Below are 22,745 nucleotides of genomic sequence, written 5' to 3' on the forward strand. Positions count from 1 at the left end.
CAGTAAATGGTAGCTAAAATCTCATATATCGTCAAGATGCGTAGGAATACAAAATAATGCAGTAAATGTTAATTGTTGGAATTTGGAAAATGTACAGAAGGTCACAGAAAACTATCACTGCTTCCATTAAAACTCATTAAACCCATGTCCCTACCCTTTCACTACTTAGCATCATCATCACCATTATTCTATTCAAATCCCAATGTCTTTGCTTTCCCACCATGCCCACTTACTTCCCAAAATCCACCAGTCTGCCTGGTTTTTTTTCTCTTTTCTGACCTGACCAAATCTCAGCATATCTAATGGGATTTCTCATTTCTACCTGTGCACCCATCATCTCACGTGACTTCCCACGTGTTACACCTAGAACTCACGTGACATCCGTCGAGCCACCGGCTTCATTGCGCTTGCACCTGCTCTCACAGCCAGGAACCCGTTCCAGATCTCTGTGAAGGCTCTGACGATGATCTCATGGTGGTAGGGAGAATTCAGCTGCAGGAAGCAGTCGAGGAGGTCCCGAAGATCCTCCCGGGCGTAAATTTCGTTCTCTAAGATCATTTGAAGCATGGAACGCCGGAAATCAAGATATGGGTCATTGGAATCCTTCACCACAGCCACGCTCTCGCCAATTCTCCCGAACCCAGTAACCATCTTTGAGTTCTTCAGATCATATTCTTCTTCCTCAGAATGGGTTGGAGACGTGTCCATGTTGGGAGAGAATGTAGTGGTCGTGTCGTCTTCGTCGACCGAGAAGCCACCTCTATCCCAGGAGCTCGAGGAGGAGCCATAGAGATCGGACTTGTGGTATGCTGAAGCCTTGCTCTTTGTTCTGGGGCTGAATATATCGGAGAGCTTTGGCCTTCGACACCCACAACTTACGTCCACTGCAACTGTGTTCCGGCTGAGGCCTTTTCTGTGTGAAGAAGACATCGTACAGCGCCAGCCAGTGCCTGGAGGGGAGACAGGCAGGGAGAAACAGAGAGACAGAGAGAGTTGTTGAGACGAGAAGCGAATCAGTCTGCTGGTTAGGGACTTGAGTCCTTCTCTCGCCCTTCTGCCGTTGAGTGTAAGGAAGATTTTATGGGGGCTATTGACCGAGGCTGAGGCTACTACATAAATTGAGCATGTGAGGGTCACATAGGACGGGCCATCCTGACAAGCGTTTATTATAGTTTTATATTGAGTAATCTAATCTTAACTATTTTCGTAGAAGTTAGGGAAAATTTTTGAGATTTCATACATCAGAATGATCTTGGGATCTGAGCAGCAAAAAACTCGCCGCTAGATTTGGCATCTGGGACCCAGATTTCACACCTGAGCCATTCATATTATCTTTGACTATTCTCCCTTCCTTTATTCCTTCTTTTACTTGCAAGTTTATTTCGGCACGTCTGGGGAAATGGGTTTTCTGGGTTGCTGGTCAATCCTCATCCATATCCTTGCTGTGATGTATGAGCACCACGGCCCTGGAGCCCTGGCACTTGGAGGGAGGGATTGACAGAGATCCCACACCTAGGTCCTTCTATTTACCCAACAATCTCCCTCTTCTGTTCCTTCTGATGGAACCACTTGAAAGAATTTGAAAAAGAAGCTCATCTAACCACCCCCCCCCCCTCCTTCCGTCTTCCATCCCTACTCTACTTTTTTGGGCCAGGCCACATGGATGGACTTTTGTGGGTGCAATGGTTCATGATCATCAGATTGGAGGAAAACTTCGGCTGTTTGGAAGCTTCCCATGCATGACACGTTATCAATTTCTCATGGGTGTGAAGTAAAATTGATTTTCCAATCAATAATCTTTTGGCCAAAAAGACAAGCAAGCAACTGAATGGAGTAACGTGTCATATACAGGAAGCTCACAAACAACCCAGGCTTTTTTTCCCAAACAGCCAATGAGCCAAAGTCATTCCTCAGGCTCAAGAGGGACGACCCTTAGGATTGGCCATGTATCATTATTGAATGAATGTCGTTTGTGTTTCCAGTATTGGAATTTGGAAGAACAAGTTGTGAAGGTTCAAAATCTCAATTTGCTTTTGGGGAAATGAGCAGAAAAGAACACATTTCTTATGAAACATGTATTGCTAGAAACTTACAATATTTAGGAGAGAGTGATTTGGCAAAGCATGTGGAGCCCTCTTGGGCTGCAGCTAACTTAGGCTTTCCTTAAGATTCTCTAGATGTCCAAAAATCACTTTACTTGGCAACTTGTCCGAGAAACCCTTCTGTTAAATTTGAAATCCAAAGACAACTTTTCAAACATCTCGGATAGGGACAACCACAGTACTCTAACAAGACAACATATCTGATGAGAATCAAAATAATGTCATATTAAGTACAATTTGGAATCATAGCCTTAATTTTTTTTTTACCAGCTCTCAATCCTCAATTGCTTTGAGAAAAACCAAAACTTGTATTGTTTGAAAAAATACCCAGAAGGCCAGAACCCATCGTTTGAGGACAAAAAAATCAACATCAACATTCCCCTTTTCCAACAACAAAGAGAAGGAAAGATACAAACAAGCAACAACTTGCTGCCCAACTCGGATTGGCAAAATGAATAATTAGATGTTACCAACGAATGAATTTGGGATAGATTTGTCTGGGTTTTCGTTTGTTAGGTGATGTTTGGCAGTGTAGTTCAAATCTAAACTCGCCAGAGACTTATTACAGAAAAAACCTGAGAAAAAAAATGAAAAGATTTGATGCAGTAAGACTGTAAAAAGTCAATGTAGCTCAAACTCAAACCAAGCGTTGCTTAAACTTGTTTTTTCTTGGTCTCAGACCCTCAGCATCATTAGGGGTTTGCTAATAAACCATTTAGAAGATTCCTGTGTCTTTCAAATGAGGCAAATCGAATCAAAGGCTGAGTGTTGACTCATCAAGTAATTAAACTAAATTAGCCCGAGTTCTATATTAAGTACATATAAGCTGGAGATATTAAACACCGGAAAATCTTGTATTATTAAACTAAGCATAAGCCCGAGATCATACATTCCACCACACAGTTTTCCAGTACAGAGGGCGAATTGTTTAGTAGATATTAGTGTCTTTATTAAGTGATTGCTTTGGTTCACAACATAAGATGGGCCAGAAATTGTGAGTCACGGGACAATACAGTCCAGTGCCCCCACGGCCCCACCAATCTTCTGGCAGTGATATATATTGTCTGTCTGCTGGCATTGTTGGATTTTTCTTTTTAAACTTTCTAATTTGGGAGAATATTTTAGTTATTATCACCATTACTGATGCCATCCAATGTAAACTCTACTGTTCCAATAATCAAATAATCATAATTAAGCAACTCTGTTCTTTCTTGTTTCTTGATACTTGAAAGAAAAGAAACTCCCCCCAAGAACAAAATGTTTCTGGCTTTCTGCTAATTGCCTTTTCACCATCATGTTTCATACATAATGTATTCTTGCCCAGCCTCCACCGACAGCTCGACAAACAGTCAATGAAGCCTCCAATTCAGACCCCTTAAATCAGTTTTCAGACTCTTAGGAGCCGTTAGTCCATGAACTGTTGTCCAGGAAAAAAATAGAGGAAAAAACAGGAGTGCACACGGATTGAACAGAAACAGTCATGACTCATGACCAATCAAATGGTACAAATTTTGGATTATAGCGGATGCAGGTGATGCACTAATTGTGTGGTTTAGATTAATGAGAATAGGTAATCTAGAGCTACATATGGGGGAAGAAGTACCAAGTACAGTATTGCTAAGGTGTACCATATTATCTTTCCTAAATAAAAAAATACAGAGGGTGGTACACCCAGAAATTGAAAATGAAAGCAGTTTTGGTTGACCTGATAAACATGGCAACAATATACTTGAATTTCCATGGCCACTATCATAACTACGTAATACATGATAACAGGAGAATAATGAAAGATATATAAACAAATGGTAAATTTGCCACATAAGACTGGTATATGGTAAACCTTGGGCTGTCATGTTTTGCATATGGGTGTATGTCAAGATTTCAGAACAATAAAGTCACATTTTTCTGTTCCAGATAAGAAATACAAACTCCCCTTTTTTTTCTTTGACATTAGTCATTAGGTGTTTTCTTTTCAATTTCAAGATTTTCAATGGTCACCCCTAATTACGAAGTGGTGCATGCATGCCCTAGAGCAATAGTAAACTAATTGTAAGCTACTGAAATATGCCTTCTATGAGTCCTGTCCACCAAAGATCTCCGCATCAACAGCATCACAGAAATGTGTCCATGGTATTTGCATGCGTCATGACACCAAAGGAATTAGGCACGAGTCACATGACCAATTACTAGATATAGCATCTTATGCTAATGAAAGAAATCTCTCTTCTGGTCATATGCCAGGAATCTAACCTTACTGGCTTGCAATTAGAATTTGACGATTTATTAAGCTTACTACATGATAAGCAACCCATAATGATCCAGCCTCACTGCAACAGAAAGCATGAGTGTGGCCTTCCCGTTCTATTGTTAAAGCTACGTCTGGGACCTGCTTAGTAATCTGCAAATGCAATTGAAAAATGAGCGGAACACTCAAAATGAAGACCGTGAAACAAAAGGAAATAACAGAAGATGAACTTGGCTTGACACAGCTATATGTTGTTAAAGCTTGTGCTCAGGACTTGATCAAATTTACCTACGCTGTGGTGCACAAGTCAAAATTTAATAGTGCTCTAACGAATAGAATTTATATAATATAAAATTTTTCTATTACATTCACAAGAAAAATGAAAATTTATTGCAGTTATTGCAAATAGTCAAATAAATTATAATAACCCCAAGACCATACTTTAGCTGTCATATATATTGAAAATATAACTTCCACCATGTTCAGATTACCAATATTTATTCAGTAACCCAACATTCATCCAACTAGTTGATAAAATATGAGATACTTATTTATCTAAAAGAATGTAACCCATTGGAAAGTTCGTGTGTGTGTGTGTGTGGTTTATATTTTCAGAAGCCTGTGCTTCATCCCTCCCAAAAGGGTATAAAATAACCAATATGTTGGCTTAAATAAGTCGAAGACATAACAATTCAAGAATTGCATATGGCCCTACACTCACAGAATTACATCATAGTCCCTGGATGTTTAACAACATTGTAGACCCTCCTTGAGAAAGAAACCAAGATGCAACCATATCTTCTACTCAACCATGCAAATGCAAACAAGAAAGCAAATAAAGTAACACCCTAACAACCTTTTCAACTTCATAAATCCCATCTCTGTACACAAGAAGTTGACTGAAATATAGGACCTACCTCTTCAGACATTGACAATGGACCCCAGTGATCATCATGACCAAACAGAAAGGCAATTTGATCCCATTTTCCTCTTATGAACCTCCAATCCGGTGCTTCTGAAAGCTACATTTTCAGTGGCCATGGTCAGCACAAAGTTGAGGTTTTTGGTTTATCAAATGTTTAAAATGGAACTAGTTACAGTTTGATTTGCAGACTCTTGTCAGTCCAAATGAAGAAATTCATGCAGTCACTACATAATGTAATATAAAGGGCAGCAGAAATTGAAAAGAATGTTGGATCATCTACTAGGTGGTAAACATTCATAGTGGTCTCTGATGCCTGAAACATGGAATGGGTGGTAAATGATGGGCCCTAAATGTATACATCCTATATCCCAAGATCCAAGTTTTAGCCTATACCATAGAGAGAATTGCATGAACTTCACTTACAATCACATACATGATAACAAACAAAAGAAACATAGAAATAAGATACTAAAACCAGATTGCTAACAAAGAAAAAAGAAAATTACCCAAGAAAACAAAAGACAGCAAACTACCACAACAGGGGAAAACTAACTTTAGTTACTTGTTTTTTTGCATTTGCCAATTGTTTTTGAATAAACTATTATTTAAGAATTTCAAAAATCTTAAAACAACTTATTTGATTCATATCATGTTACAAAAAGCAGGACAATAACTTGTCAAATCTGCTTAAAAAACTGATTAAGGTGAGCCAACTTAGTGATTCAGACATGTTTTTCAAACACTATAGGTTCACAACTATATTTCAAGGATAATGAAAAAGAAGGAAATGTGGAGAAAAGAGAATTATTTTCATTGTTTCTATGTGGTGTTACTGTATGCATATTATACACCATATCATATTCATCAAGGACAAATTTTTTACTGTAAAAAGTTCATTATACTGGTATATTCAAGGTAGTTAGATGAGATAAAAAGTAACTCTTATTTTCTTTATCCCTGTTAACCAGTTTTAGGGTCCTACTAAATTTTAAATATGGTATTATAGTAGGATTTAAAAGGACGTGTATAGCATATCTTGGAAAAGGAGTGCCAAATAGGTATCTGACTGATCAAGGACATAATGAGGGTGCAACAACCAATGCTAGAACACCTGTAGGAGAGACGGAGTTTCTGGCTATAATAGAACTTCAACATTTAGAACATAGCCCTCCTTTATTTGCACTAGTCATAGATCAGTTGACTAAACCTATTAAGGAGGAGGTTGACATAGTATCAATTGATGAAACTAAACAAAGATCAAATACAAAATTAGATTTATTGATGGCTTAGGGTCTTTGTTAGAATCTTATATTATTGACAGGGAATCATTAGTCATTCTTTGTATTGTTTAATTAAGGGCAGTTTGCTGATTGTACATCCACATATAAATAAAATAGAAGGGGTGGCAGTTAGAAAGAATCTATTCTCTCTCTGTGGAGATTATGTAACTTGATGTATCTTATTAGTATAGTCCCTGTTGTACCTTGTACTTTATGTATCTTCTTTGGTAAGTTAAACAATTGGAAGTATTTCATAAATGATTGTTCATCTTTCACAATATCACAATATAAACAAGTGATAAATTTACCTTATCAAACTCTGTCATTGCCATAAAGAGGACGTTCCGCATGACATGGTACTGTTGATCAAGAAAATATGCTATAAAATTAATATGGTAAACTTATGAATATAACATAGCATTCTGTCACCAATAACAAAAAAAAGTACTACAAAATTATTACCATCTATATGAGTAACTACCTTGTTGAGACCACACACATGATCTAGAACTATGGTATTATTAGGAAAGGAAACGAAAGTATGGATTTGGAGATAAGAAACTTTTTAAAGTGTTAGTATTAGGCTATTAGCCATTATGATTGTTCCCTAACTTACATTTTGTTTTAATTTCTTCCTTTTTTTAGTCAATGACAAGAAGTTGAAAAGCATTGTTTAAAGAATGATAAGTCACTTTCACATTCATCAAAGCTTATGACAAACAAGGTAATTCTAGGATGAATTGGTAGAATAAGGGTCTATTGCAATTGAAACAAGCTATCCTAAGGGAGACTAAATAAATATTTCTTGTCACTATTTCCCACATGAATGCTGTTGATGATTGAGTAATGAGACAGAAGGACTTTAAGTGCTGAAAATTAGGCTGGTTGGCCAGGAATTCAATAAATTCAAGAAGGCTATTATTAATTGGGTTGATATCAGATTAGAAATTTAAAGATAAAGCTAATATCAAGCTGACTCTATCTAGGGCAGAAATTGGATAGCACAATGAGGGATTTAAAGGGTTTACAACAGACTACCAGATGGCAGTAAGGTTAGGGTAACCAAAGACAAAAAAGTAGCTGAATATCAACTAAAAGGAAATAATTAAAAAAATCAGAATTTGCTGGCATATATATTTGAAGCCTGTTTAAGTTATTAAATAGCCTTCATATTTAGATTGTTTGCAATCAGATTGAAGAAGAAAAGTGAAAGAACTGAGAAAGAAGAAAGAGAAGAGTTTGAAGAATGGGGTGGCTCAACCTTCTAACCAGCCCAAAACTAGTATTTAAAGTAGAGTTTACATATTACATGAAAAGACAAGACTGCCCCCACTAGTAGACAGCAATAAGGAGTTACAACTTAAGCCTAGGCCCATTAAACCCAATAAGAGAAAAAAATAACATAACAGAGATATAAAAGAGGCCCAAGACCATATCATTAATTCCCACAATGCTCCCCCTCAAGCTGAGCATAGATATCTATATGCCCAACTTGCACAACAATTCACCAAATCTCATTCTAGTAAGCCCCTTGGTAAAAAAACATCAGCTAGTTGTCTTGAAGAAGGCATATAGGGAATGCAAGGATCCCCAATAACAATCCTCTCTCACAAAGTGTCTATTAATTTCAATATGTTTGGTCCTATCATGTTGAATTGGATTTTAGCAATATTAATTTCTGCTTGGTTGTCACAATACAACTTAAAAGGACCACTCACCATAATCCCCAACTCATTCAGAAGAATCCAAAGCCAAAGCAATTCAGCAACACCATGAGCCATATCTCAGTACTCTGCCTTAACACTTGATCTAGCAACCATAGTACAATACCAAATGTATAACTTCTATCACTTCTCAAGATTGTTTCAACTACTTTCATGTGGGACACCTAAGGAGCATGCATAAACTGGCTTACCACATGTACAGCATAAATAATATCAAACCTAGTACGTGATAGAGAGAGAAGTTTATCCACAAGCTATTGATACCTTTCCTTGTCTAGGTATAATTCCTCATCACCTTGTAACCCATGATTTTGCTCTATAGAAGTGTCAGCAAATCAACTTCCCAATTTCCCCATCTCCTTTAACAAATCCAAAGTGTACTTCCTCTAGAAAATGTAAGTCCCCTTGCTAGACCTAGTTAGCTCTATTCCCAAGAAATACCTTAGAGGTCTTAGATCCTTTATCTCAAACTCTGAGGCCGAGAAATGTTTTTGTTTTTGAATTTCCCTTAAATCATTTCCTATCGCTACAATATCATCAACACACACAATCAACAGTGTTAGCTTGTTAGCTTTTCTCCATTTCTCTTGTAGAACAATGTGTGGTCAGCATTGCTTTGTTGGTATCCTACAGTCTTCATTGCCCTACATAATCTCTCAAACCAAGCAGGCTATAAGGGATTGTTTAAGCCCATATAGAGCTCTCTTCAGCTTACACACTCTTCCACTTATACCATACCCTGGTGGAGGATCCATGTAGACTTCTTGCAAATCTCTATCCAGGAATGTATTCTTGACATCCAATTAACATTACTCCCAGGTGAATTTTGCAGCCAAGGAAAGCAGCACCGATACAGTATTCAACTTGGCAATTGGGACAAAGGTCTCCATGTAGTCTATGCCCTCTTTCTGTGTGAACCCCTTGGCTATAAGCCTGTCTTTGTATCCCTCTACTAAGCCATCAGCACAATACTTTACAAATAGGCTTGAAAACTATGATGAAGATAGACAAATAGGCTTTCGCAAGACAATCAAGGAGATCCAGATCAGAAGAGGGAGGAATAGTACCTTTATTGTATTCTAAGGCATCCAACTGGTTGCAGTCATCAACTAATAGACCTCTCCTCCTCTTAAACAAATATGTAGCTCCCTCTCATGTGTGTTGTCAACTTGTAGAGTAGGAGCACCAACAAAAGGAGTCGGAGCAGCAACAACAAGAGAAGCATCACCAGTGACAGGTGTGGTAAGACAAGGACCATCAGAAGATGGAGTAGGTGTAAGAGAAATAAAGACAAAAGGGTTAACCCCAAATGAATTCTCTTCTCCCTCAATGCTCTCCTTGTGAAACGGATTTTGGGGGGGGTGTCAAAGTAGGACTGTGACTTGCAAAAGATGACATCCTTGGTGAAAAATTTCCTCCTAGTAAGGGGATCAAAACATTTGTATCCCTTTCTATAGGAGAATAGCCTAAGAAGACCCCACAAATAATTTTTTGGTCTAACTTGGTCCTTAACATCAATAAAACAGACACAAAAGACTTTCAATGGCAACAAAAACTCAGGAACGTTAGAACAAAGGATAGAGAAGGGGTTTTCATCCCAAGCACCTTGGATGACATCCTATTTATCAAGTATGATGTAGTAAGTACTGCATGAGACCAATACTTCATGGGAGCCTTGTGCTGGAATAAGAGAGCACGAGCTGTCTCCAAAAGATGTCTATTCTTCATCTCTACAATTCCATTCTGTTGTGGAGTGTAAGTGCAAGAAGACTAATCCAAAGTCCCTTCATCTTCTAGGAACAAGTTCAGAGTACTCTTGAAATATTCAGGTGTGTTATCAAATCAGTTTTACTTTTTTTCCAAATTGAGTTTCAACTACCTTGCAAAATATCATGGTGATCCAAGAAGCCTTATCATGTTCTTTCATGAGATAAATCCAGGCGCACCATGAGAAGTGATCAATGAAGCTAATAAAATAGCAATAACCATCCATGGAGACAATGAATGAAGGACCCTAAGCATCGGAATGAATTAAGTCAAAATGAGCAGTGACATTACTAATAGAACTTGATTAGTTTTCCTTACGATGTTTGACAATTGACACATAACAAAACAAAAATTCAATGGAAACAACTTTAAATAACTCTAATAACAAAATTTTCAATAAAAGAAAAGGCAAATGACCCAATCTAGCATGCCAAAGATAGACTGATGAACTACTTATTGTCATTTCTACCACTAGTAGTTGCCTTAAGAACTGAACCTAAAGCTTCATTAAGGTAGTACGGCCACTAAGTTCACAACCACTCCCAATCATTTGCCTCGTCAGTTGATCTTGCAAAATACGAGTGGGAAAAAAATGTCACAACACAACCTAAGGTCTTGGTTACTTTGGAAAAAAGAATAGAACCATCAGAAATTTTGCAAGGTTGATTTTAGTAGAAGTCCTATTCCAAGCTCAATGTCTCCCTTTCTAGAAAAAATGGAAATAAAACCATAAACAATCTTTACCATGTCTTGTCCGAAAGTTAGATAATATGATGTAAACAAAGAAGATGAGTTTGTCAACTCTCAAAAGCTCCTAAGTCGATGACCCAAGAGTTGGACGAGGAGTGAATAGCACTGAGAGCAGAAGAGATACTTGTCTTTACAAATGAGGATGAAGTAATGGATGAATGTTTCAAGGATGTCTACCTCTTGAGCTGTTAACTTTGGGAAGCTACTTGTAGGAGTGGTCTGTCCCAAGAGCAAAGAATTTGTGTGAGTACTCTTAGGAACACTGTTTACAACATTAGAGCTTGCAACATGTCTGAACTAATGTTAGGACTTTTATGTGGCTTTTTGTCCTTCCTTAAATCTGTTGGTTTTAACTGTGGATGAAAAATCTAGCAAGTATCATTAGTGTGCCTCTCACCCCCACATGGGACAATTTCAAATTCTTCTTATCCACCCCTTTTCCTCCCTTTGATATGTTAGAAACCAAGGCAGATTACTCACTAGGCTGAAAGGAAACACCAATTCCCATCTTTTTTCTCCTCATTTCCTCGTTCCTAATCAGGTAAAAAACATGATGCAGGTTTGGAAATTCATCTCTTCCTAAAAGTTATGCTCTAATGTTGAATGATCTACACCAGTCAAGAACTTCAATATTCTCCTTTCTTCAATCTGTTTGTCATGTTTTTCTTTGTCTTTTGTGCTGTCCCATTCAAGGATCAAATGATGGTCAAGCTTTTCCACAAGCCTTCTAGTGTAGCAAAGTAGTTGCAACACTCATGTTCCCTTGAGTCAAAGCTGAAATGTCTTGGTTCAGCCTGTAAATCCTTGCAATGTTCTTCAATTGACAATAAATGTTATACAATTTGTTCCAAATCTTATGGGCTATTGTAGTATAGTTCTGAGCAGTCCTTGCAATTTTGGGTGTCATAGAAGAAAGCAACCACGACATTATGGTTGCATTTTCTCTACACCAAGTCCTATAACTTGGTTCCTCTTTCTGTTCCTTGACCTTCCCATCAATGTATCCTTGCAGTGCATGACTAACCATGGACAATCTTGCTGAAATGACCCCTCCCCCATAGTTGTATTCATCTAATTTCACATTAGTAATTTGTATCATAAGGTTCCCAAGATGAATAACACTATCAATGGTCCTGGAATCCCTAACAGCAGATCCTTTTGCTTGAACTCAAGGAAAAAACACTGCCAAGAGTCCACACAAATCTACAAGATTGCCTTCCTTTGCAATCCAGTGTCTAAACCTAAGAAACAGGTCTCTCTAGTAGTCCAAACGACTACTACAAAGCTCCTTGCCCTAATTGGGCATAACAGAAAATATTTTAGGCTTCCTTGGAGATTCTCCCAAGGAAAAAATAAACCCTAGGAACAGTCTCAGATAACCACGACCAGCACTAAGGTTTCTTCTTGTTGTTCCGAAAAAAAGAGAAAACAGAAACACTTAAGAGAAAATAAATGGAAATACAGAAGTATGCAAGAAGAATAAGAATAGATTATTGCTCTGATACCATGTTTGCAATCAGATTCAAGAAGAAAAGTGAAAGAACTGAGAAAGAAGAGAGAAGAATTTGAAGAATGGAGCGGCTCAACCTTCTAACCAGCCCAAAACTAGTATTTAAAGTAGGGCTTACATATTACATGAAACGACAAGATTGCCCCCCTCCCCCCATTAGTAGACATAGAAAGAGTTACAACTTAAGCCCAGGTCCATTAAACCCAACAAGAGAAAAAATAACATAACAAAGATCTAAAAGAGGCCCAAGCCCATGTTGTTCATTCTCACAACAGAGATGTATCCCTTAGAGTATGGCAAGACTCCTATGTCTTGATCAAGTTGGTCTCATCTGCTTTCATTAAGTACTGAATTTTCAGTGCTAATTTCTTTACTACACATTTACTAGCCAGTAGTAATCATGGTTTATAATGTCTAAATATTTTCAAATATTTTCACAAAGCTTTTTTTGAAGATTAATAAAAAAATAAATTTTCATTAAAATAAAAGGATTACAAAGGTGATCAGGTGATAAGGCATCACCCAGTGTAAAAGAAATACAAATCTGAAAACAAAAGCAAGAATTATGCCAAGAACAATAAGAGAAGAACTGTTACTACAGCTCTAATGTCTTCCAAAAATCGACTCCAAACTCTTCTCTTTTGGTTCCTTGAAAATGCAGAAGCAACAGAACCCAATCGAGTTTTGCACCTACCATCCTGCATAACTTCTCCCAAGACTAATGTTTCTCATCAAATATCCACCTCTTCCTTTCTTTCCATACTTCCCAACAGACTACAAATGGAATGCAACTCCAAAAGATCTTTTCTTCTTGCTGCCCTTGAGTGATGGCCACATGTCAAAGATTTCTATAGGCACTTGAGGTGACCAAAGCTCCTTACCAAATGTTAGGTTGAGGGGTTTTATGTATTGATGGTTCGGCTGATAATTGTTCTTATTAGTCTGTATTTGTGTTTAAGTTGTTATGTACTGGGCCTGTGTTAATGGGCCTAAGTTTATTTGCTGTTTTAAGTAGTCTGGGTGTCCCATCACTAATCAGGGGCATTCCAGACATTTCCTGTAACATTGTACTATAATCTAATATAAATAAAGTACTGTCAACTGGGTTATTCAGTTCGACATTCTCAGCACCTCTTGGTCTCCTTTTCTCTTCTACTACTTCGACTGCAACATTTCAGCTTTCATGGTATCAGAGCATTGAGCACTTTCCTGGTTGCAGCCGACGCCATCTCTTCTCACTTGCTGTCTTTCTTTCTTTGTTTTATCTTGGTTGCTGCGGTGAAACCCTAGGGTTGCAAGAGAACACTACAAGGTTCGAACCTAGGGTTTCCCTTGGTTGTAGGGCGCAAGGGAAGAAGACCCAGAAGTTGATGTCCTACTAGACTGTTTCTAGTAGTTAGTAGCTATTCGGCTGCTAAGAGAGGTCTGTATAGGACAGACCTAGTTTGAGAACTGATTTCTGCAGTCCTAGTATTGGACGTAGGGGGAGGAACACCCTCTACAGTTGCAGTAATCGAAGCCCAAGAGAAGTCTGCATAGTGCAGTGGTGTGAGCCCTCAGTTTCAGGTCGGTTTCCAGCTCACAGTACACCCAATTTGCTGCTGTTACTGAACTACTTCAGAGCTGTGTCAGTCTCGGCAAGTCTGAAACAGTGTTCTGGGCTATCAGAACCTTCTTCAATACTGCAACTAGTCTCTTTTCAGCACTGTTATCACTTCGGCTAGTCTCAACAGTGTTGTCTACACAGTGTCTGCAGCCAAGATGTCTTCAGTATCAGGAGAGGTCTCTTCTAGAGATAACAGACCTGGTGGGAGGTCTTCAAACCTGGAAAACCCGAATCTGCACAGCTTGCAGATTACAAGTGTGCTGCTGGATGAATACAACTTCAGGGAGTGGTCAGTTTCTGCAATGCTTTTTATTACTTCCCGTGATCTCACAGGCTACTTAGATGGGAATAAGAAGGAACCTGAAGTTGGCAGTACGGAGTATGCAGTGTGGCGCAAGGAGAATGCCACAGTTATGTCCTGGTTGCTTGCCTCTATGACTCCACGAGTTGCCAGGACTGTTCAACACTTTCCCACAGCAGCCAAGATTTGGGAAAAAGTGTCTAAAACCTATGGACAGAGGAAAAATAATGCTAAAATCTACAGATTGAATCAAGACATTGCTGCCTTAAGGCAAGGGGATATGACAGTTGCAACATACTTTGCAACTCTGGAAGGACTTTGGGAAGAACTTGACCATCACTTGATTTTGGACTGGGAAAATGCCAGGGACAAGGAGAGACATGATAAGCAGGTTGAAGAGAGCAGAGCCTTTAAGTTCTTGGCTGGCCTGGACCCAGTGTATGAGGGCATATGGTCACAAATTCTAGGAAGAGATGAACTCCCGAGTTACACCATGTTTATTATCTGGTAAGGAATGAAGAAGTGAGGAGAAAGGAGATGCAAGTTGACTCTCAGATTCAACCAGCTGAACAACTTGGAGACCATTCAGCCCTGATTTCTACTAAGGGAAACAGACATCCAGAAAAGAAGCATCTTAAGTGCACTCATTGTGGGGGTGAGAAACATGTGAAAGAAAAGTGTTGGGTCCTGTATCCACACCTAAAGCCAGCTGCATTGAGAAAGGACAAGAAGCAACAGAAGGGTCATGCGGCAAGTGGGAACCTTGTCACTAGTAACAATGGTGACAACTCACAGAGTATACCAACAGTGACTTCTTCTCCCATGGGGCAGGTTGCTGATTCCTCTGGAACCGGTGCCTAGGGCTTCACTGCTAGTGAGGTAGAGGTCCTTAGTCGGGCTTTAGCCCGTCTAAGGAGTAATTCTTTTGCTTCCTCCTCTCTTGCCAGATCAGGTATAGTCTTTGCCTTTAGTGCAACTAGTTCTATTGACTCTACTTCTTGGGTTATTGATTCCGGTGCAACTGACCACATGACACATATGTCCTTGCTCTCTTCATATCAATTGTTGTCTGGTCAGGATAAGATGAGAGTTGCTGATGGGTCTTTCTCCACCATCTCTGGAAAAGGGGTGGTTGACCTAAGCAAGGACCTCTCTCTTAAATCAGTCCTACATGTTCCCAGTCTCACCTCAAATCTTTTGTCTGTTTCAAAACTTACCAAAAATTTGAACTGTAGTATAAACTTTTTTCCTACTCATTGTGTCTTTCAGGACAGATTGACGAGGAGAACGATTGGGAGCGGTCATGAGTATGGAGGCCTCTACTATTTTGATGCAGACATCCGTTCAGCCTTACAAGCATTTGCTGCTAGTAGTCCGGAGAGTGTGGAGTCAATAGCTAGGTTGCATCTGTGGCATGCTAGGCTAGGCCATTTACCTTTCTCTTCATTAGAAATGTTGTTTCCCGAATTGTTTAAGGGCATTTCAAGTCAGAGTTTAGTCTGTGAAGTATGTCAAATGTCAAAACAATGTAGAACTGTTTATCCAATTTCCAGTAATGAAATTCGAGCTCCTTTTGATTTGGTACATTCTGATGTTTGGGGCCCTTCACCTATTGTTTCTATTGATGGCTTTCGTTACTTTATCAGTTTTATTGACCACTACTCTCGATGCACATGGATCTACCTGTTAAAAGGACGAGTTGAAGTGCCATGGATAACTATGGCATTTTGCAAAATGATTGAAACACAATTTGATAAGAAGATTAAGCAATTCCGGTCAAATAAGACTGCTGAATATTTTGAAAAATCCTTGAACTTATTCATGGAAGATGCTGGCATGTTACATCAATCATCCTATGCTTATAGCCCTCAGCAAAATGGGGTTGTTGAGCGCAAGAATAGACATCTATCGGAGACAGCTCGAGCCTTACTATTCCAGCACAAGGTTCCCAAGCAATATTGGTCTCAAGCTGTACTTACTGCATCATATCTGATAAATCGGATGCCATCTAAGGTGTTGGGTATGAAAACCCCTTTCTCTGTTCTGTGTCCTACTCTTCCAGACTTTCCTCTTCCTCCACGGGTCTTTGGCTGTATATGTTTCATACATGTGAAGGATCCAAAGAAGACCAAGTTGGATCATCGGGCTACGAAAGGAATATTTTTAGGGTATTCTCCTACGCAAAAGGGTTACAAGTGTTATGATCCTGTCTCCAAGAGAAAGTATGTCACCAGAGATGTGGTCTTTTTTGAGTCTCAACCCTATTTTCAGTCTTCTCAGAATCCTCTTCAGGGAGAGACTAGTGGGATAGAAGAGGATTCTCATTCTCCCTCTTTTTTTGTTCCCCTATCTGCCCCGGGCCTTCCATCCTCTTCTTCTACTCCTAGTTGTGGCATCCCGGGTCAACCTAGTGAGGCTCCCGCTGTGCCGGTTACCTCTCCTGATACTGCAGATGTCCCTAAAGACTCCAGTAGGCAACAGAAAGAGATACAAATCACCTACAACAGAAAGAAAAAGGGCCCTCAAACTCATGACAGCAACCAGTTGGACTCGGATCAATCTGTCTCTGCAATCCAAGGTAATTCCAACACTCATACTTCTAATTTGGATCTTCCTATTGCTCTCCGTAAGCCTATCCGTTCTTGTACCACTCTGCATCCCATTGCTGATTTTGTTTCTTACTCACATTTACTCCAGCCTATCACTCCTTTGTGTCTGCTCTTTCCTCTGTTCATGTTCCTTCTAGGTACTCAGAGGCCGTGTCTGATCCAAGGTGGAAAGAAGCTATGAATGAAGAAATGAAAGCCCTAATGAAAGCAAGAACTTGGGAATTAGTGGATCTGCCAGAGGGGAAGAGCACTGTTGGGTGCAAGTGGGTGTTTACTATAAAGCATAGGGAGGACGGGTCCATTGAAAGGTACAAGGCCAGGCTTGTGGCAAAGGGGTTTACACAGGAAGAAGGGATTGACTACAAAGAAACCTTTGCCCCAGTAGCAAAGCTCAACACAATTCGGGTTCTATTGTCATTAGCAGCAAATTTTTCATGGGAACTTCATCAGCTGGATGTGAAGAATGCCTTCCTAAATGGTGACCTTCATGAAGAGGTATTTATGGAACCTCCACCAAGCTATGACTTTGATAGAAAGGTGTGTGAAATGAGTAAAGCATTATATGGTTTAAAACAGTCTCCTTGTGCATGGTTTGAGAGGCTTTGTGGGGCCATGAAGAAAGTTGGGTACACTCAGAGTGGTGCAGACCATACCTTATTCATAAGGAGACAGGATAATAAACTTACAACACTCATTGTTTATGTGGATGATATGGTGATTACTGGGAATGACTTGGAAGAGATCCAAAGACTGAAGGGGTTTTTAGCCTCTGAATTTGAGATCAAAAACTTGGGCCATTTGAGATATTTTCTCGGGATTGAAGTTGCTAGTTCAAGAGAGGGGATCTACATATGTCAGCGGAAGTATGTTCTTGACCTCCTAGAGGAGACAGGCATGATAGGGTGTAGACCAACAGATACTCCAATAGAACAGAATCATGGCCTACAGGAATCAGTAGGGGAGGACTATTGTGATAGAGAGAGATACCAAAAATTGGTAGGGAAGCCGATATATTTATCTCTCACTCGACCAGATATTGCTTATGTGGTGCATTTGTCAGTCAATTCATGCACTCTCCAAAGATCCCTCATATGAAAGCAGTTGAAAGGATTCTCAGGTACTTGAAGACTTGCCCAGGAAAGGGAATTCTATTCAGAAAAAACAATAGAATTGAAATTGAAGCTTATACTGATGCAGATTGGGCCGATTCTGTTGGGGACAGAAAATCAACTTCAAGTTATTGTACATTTGTGGGAGGGAACCTAGTTACATGGCGCAGTAAGAAGTAGAATGTTCTTGCTAGATCAAGTGTGGAAGCTGAATATCGAGCTATGCCTCGCGGGGTTGCTAAACTCCTATGGCTCAGGACTCTTCTAAATGAGCTTGGCATTAAAGTTGAGGGTCCTCTCAGACTGTATTGTGACAACAAGGAGGCCATCAACATTGCAAATAACCCTGTGCAACATGACAGGACAAAACATATTGAGATTGATCGACATTTTGTTAGAGAGAGAATAGTCTCGGGAGAACTCTACATTCCTTATACTCCATCTGAGATGCAAATTGCAGATGTACTGACTAAAGGGTTGGCTGCAGCAAAATTCGGGGACCTTCTTGGCAAGCTAAACATGATTGACATCCATGCTTAGCTTGAGGGGGAGTGTTAGGTTGAGGGGTTTTATGTATTGATGGTTCGGCTGATAAGTGTTCTTATTAGTCTGTATTTGTGTTTAAGTTGTTATGTACTGGGCCTATGTTAATGGGCCTAAGTTTATTTGCTATTTTAAGTAGTCTGGATGTCCCATCACTAATCAGGGGCATTCCAGACATTTCCTGTAACATTGTACTATAATCTAATATAAATAATAGTACTGTCGACTAGGTTATTCAGTTCGACATTCTCAACACCTCTTGGTCTCCTCTCTTCTACTACTTCGACTGCAACATTTCAGCTTTCACCAAACAACTGGAAAAAGAAGTCCCAAATAAAACTGATGAATTCACATGCCATCAAAAGATGTGTTAGAGAATAAAACCTATTCAAGGACCTCACTTAACAGCTTAAGCTTTTAGGTTGAATGGTTCTTTGAGATGGTATCAGAGCCACTTTGACCAAGTGGTCTAGTGTTCAATCCTCATTACCCCCATTATAATTAATTAAGTTTCAGCACAAGGTATGGGTGGGCCTGTGCTTGTTCACACTTCAAGCCCAATGGGCTTTCGTGTGAGGAGACATGTTAGAGAATAAAACCTATTCAAGGACCTCACTTAACAGCTTAAGCTTTTAGGTTGAATAGTTCTTTGAGAAGATGCATAATGCTTTCAACATCTTATTTGCAAAGGACACATTTACTTGCCATGTAGTTACCTTCTCCAATTTAATTGTTCCTGGGAAAGAATTCTGTCCATTGCCACCAACCACCCAAACGCTTCCAACCATTCGTTCTCCCAAAATCAAATGCTTGACCCATCCCCCACTCAGCAAGGAGAAAAGGCAACAATAAAGATTGAAACTTCATTATTTCCTTCCACACACTCACCCCATATGAATAAAATACCCCTTTAGGATCCCACCCGAAGTTAACCACTCATACTTGCAAGCAATTATACTCCTCACAAAGCCTCCCTTTCCAACCCAAATCTCCAAAATCATTTCCCCAACAAAGGCTGATTAAACATATTCACCCTTCTAAACCCTAAAACCTCATCCTTCTTAGCCCTACACACCTTATCCCATCTACCTCGACAAACCTTTCAATTTCTTCTGCCACTTATCCGAAACCTTCAACAATGATTAATAATAGACTGGGAGATTAGATAACACTCTTGATTAGAGTGATTCTTCCTCCAATGAGAGGTCCCTTCCCTTCTGTTAGAGTCGGCTAAGGAAGGGTACTTCAGTCTTTTCTGTTTAAGTATTATGTTAATTACATGTCCCGTACTTAATTAGGGGCATAGTTGTCTGTGTACACTGATTTTGATATATAAATGTATGGTTGGCTGGGAGAGTCTCTTTGACTTCTCAGTTCGACACTCCTTTCTCCTCTCTTCTTCTTCTTCTTCTTCTTCTTCTCCCTCTCTCTTTCTGTCTTCTCTATCTCTGAAAACAGTTCGACTGAACTATTCTTACATGGTATCAGAGCGCCGCTAAAAAGGAGAGAGGAAGACTACAGCTTCATTCGATCAACTCCTCTTTCCACCCTCTTCCTTTTTTTTATTTATTTTTTTCTGGTCTGCACAATCTGGCATAAGTGGGGGAGAAAGTTGCGGCAATCCCCAGAAATCTGTGGCAACCTATTCAGGCGTCGTAGGGTTATGGTGGCTTAGTTACAGGTGAAGGGGGAGTGCAACAGCCCTAGTGAAAATTTTCTGGACTGCTGTCACCATGCGTGACAGCCTTGGTGGTCGAGTGGTTGTAGTTCTGGTGGTCTGAACCCTCTAATGAGCAGTTTCAAGAGGGATTTTTTTGGTGGTTATGAAATTGTTTATTCACAGAAGTGGCCGAATGTATGCTAGGGCAGATTCATGGGGATTGGATGAGTGTGTTGGTGCAGTATTCAAAGAACAATAGTTGAAGTGTTTGGGACTGATTTTTTTATTTTTTTGGATGGGCAGAATCAGCTTCGTAGGTTGAAATGGCGTTGATGGGGGATGTTAGTGGTGACCAGAAATCAAGTGTGATGATCTCCTCTGATTTTTTAAGTGTGCAGATGACACCCATCAAACTCAACGGTGAAAACTATGTGCCATGGGCTAAGTCAGTGGAAGTGTTTCTTAGGGCTAAGAAGAAAGTGAAACATGTACAGGAGGAGAGACCTATTGCTGAATCTCTGGGGTTCAGTGATTGGGAGTAGGAGGATGCTCAAATCATGATGTGGTTGTGGAACAGTATGAAGCCTAAAATCAGTGTTAACTTCATGTTCTTAGACATAGGAAAGGATATCTGGGAGCACGCCAAGAAACTCTATTCTGGACAAGACAACACTACAAGAGTTTATCAGCTTTATCAGGAGTACTTCAGTTTGTAGTAAGGAAACCAAACCCTTGAAGAATATTATGCCAACATGAGAAATCTTCGGAATAAACTTAGTGTCTATCATCCCTTAACTCCAGATGTCAAAATTCAGCAACAACAAAGGGAACAACTAGATGTTACCGGTTCTTGGTGGAGCTGAAATTAGAGTATGAACCTGTCAGAGCACAGATATTAGGTGGATCTGCCCTCCCTACTCTAGAGGAAGTGTTTGCCCATCTCCGTAGGATCTCTCTTAGTCCAACAGAGAGTACTATACCTCCTGACAGATCAGCACTTGTTGGGACTCGAGGAGGAGCTTATGGGAACAGAGGAGGTGGCCGTACAGTTAGGGGAGGCCGTGGTAACCCTGTGTTTGGTCGTAGCAATAGTGGAGGTCGTGATTCAAGGGGAGGTTGTGGCAGAGGAAGAGGAAGTTCTACTAGGAAGTGTACACATTGTGGAAGAGATGGACACACAATTAACTTTTGTTATGATTTGCATGGACCACCCTCCACATGGGCTAATCATGCAGTTGTTGGTGGTAGTGAAGCTAGTGAGAATCAGCCAGAAGATCCAACACCTTCTACAGTCACAACTACTTCTAGGAAGGAGATTATGAGTATTCCAAGAGATGAGTATGAGAGATTCCTTAAGCTACTTCACATCAGAATACTACCACCCTTGCTCATTCAGGTATGGCTTGCCTAGCATCAAAACCTTCCCCTTGGATAATCGACTTTGGAGCCTCTGATCACATGACCGAGACTCCATGTGTGTTTCCTCTCTTTCTCCGACTTCCACATCACATAATGTTACCCTAGCCAATGGTTCTTGTTAGAATACACAAATCAGGGGTATTTTGGTCATTTGGGTTTATCTATTTGAGAGTGAAAGGTCTATTTTATTTATGTTTAAGTTATGTGTCCCATCACTTATGAGGGACAATATGGTCTTTCTTGTAACTATGTTATTGGAGATAAATACAAGTGGGTCGGCTAGAGGTGGACTGATTTTTCCTAATCTGGCCGAACCCTTCTCCTCCTTCTTCTTCTCTTCTTCTCTTCTTCTTCTCTACTTTAACCTAGAATCAAATAGGGATTTTACATGGTACCAGAGCAATAAAACCTAGTTCTCTTTTCCTTTTTTTTTTCTTTCCTCACTATTTGTCTTCTTCCTAGGTTCGCCGCCAACCATTTCAGCTTTCTTCGATTTTCTTCTAGCCTGAGTGGAAGCTCGACAAGAGGCCAAAAAGGAGTAGTCGTTTTGTGGTTTTGGAGGTGAGTATGCCTCCAGTTACTGTGGTGGTGGTCGTTGAGGTTGTGTACTAGATGCCCTCTATTCTGTGATACGAAGAGGGTTGTTTGTGGACAGGTATGAACAGTTCTGTTTTTTTCCCAAATAGTGGACTGTAAATGTTGTGTTTTGGTTCAAAATATTTTTTTGTAGAGGTTTGAAGTGACTAGTATGCATATCAGCCTTGTTCTCCTCTGTTTTTACCTCATATGTGTGCTGAAAGTAGGGTTTTTCGACTGCTGAAGTTCACGACAGCAGTGGTGTGGTGGTGGTTGTACTGTGTTGAATGGTGTGTGGATGCTTCTAAATAGTTGAAAGTGAAACCTTGTGTCGTGTGGTGGTGTTTATACTGATTTCTGTGTTTGATTTAATGACTGAGTGATTTCAGCTTTTGTATTTGATGTGCAATGTGTATTTGAAGAAATTGGTGGTGCTGAAAGTGAGATAAGTTTTGTGGAAGTGCGTGAGGTTGTGCTGAATATTTGAAGGTGAATTAGTTAACATGGCATCGATTGGAGATGGGAATGACAATAAAACAGGCGTTATGATTTTTCCAAATTACCTAAATGTTCAAATGACATCTATTAAGTTGAATGGTGAGAATTACGTGTCGTGGGC

At 39.7% G+C, this 22,745-nt stretch overlaps 2 protein-coding genes across 3 annotated transcripts in view; both read right to left on the reverse strand.

Annotated features, from left to right (window-relative positions):
- Window positions 1–227: 227 nt before the first annotated feature.
- Window positions 228–1,159, reverse strand: LOC104589762 (uncharacterized). The gene has a single exon (XM_010248194.3). The coding sequence runs from the start codon at window positions 928–930 to the stop codon at window positions 364–366; it is 567 nt and encodes a 188-aa protein (XP_010246496.1). The 5' UTR covers window positions 931–1,159; the 3' UTR covers window positions 228–363.
- Window positions 1,160–3,877: 2,718 nt separating this feature from the next.
- LOC104589769 (alpha/beta-Hydrolases superfamily protein) overlaps window positions 3,878–22,745 on the reverse strand; it is a 78,083-nt gene continuing 59,215 nt past the window's right edge. The window contains exons 11-13 of one of the 2 annotated variants that reach the window (XM_010248206.3): window positions 6,861–6,911; window positions 5,265–5,369; window positions 3,878–4,500 (exon numbers count right to left, since the gene is read on the reverse strand). In XM_010248206.3, coding sequence (XP_010246508.1) covers window positions 4,354–4,500; window positions 5,265–5,369; window positions 6,861–6,911 — 303 coding nt within the window. In that variant the 3' untranslated portion in view covers window positions 3,878–4,353. The remainder of the gene's footprint in view (window positions 4,501–5,264; window positions 5,370–6,860; window positions 6,912–22,745) is intronic. The other variant, XM_088889762.1, reaches the window with a different exon arrangement.

This window comes from Nelumbo nucifera, chromosome 6, assembly GCF_055504915.1.
Source record: "Nelumbo nucifera cultivar China Antique chromosome 6, China Antique-T2T, whole genome shotgun sequence".
Taxonomy (NCBI): Eukaryota; Viridiplantae; Streptophyta; class Magnoliopsida; order Proteales; family Nelumbonaceae; genus Nelumbo; species Nelumbo nucifera.

Excerpts from the sequence above, each read along its gene's own strand:
- LOC104589762 (XM_010248194.3), bottom strand. The coding sequence starts at position 930 with ATGTCTTCTTCACACAGAAAAGGCCTCAGCCGGAACACAGTTGCAGTG.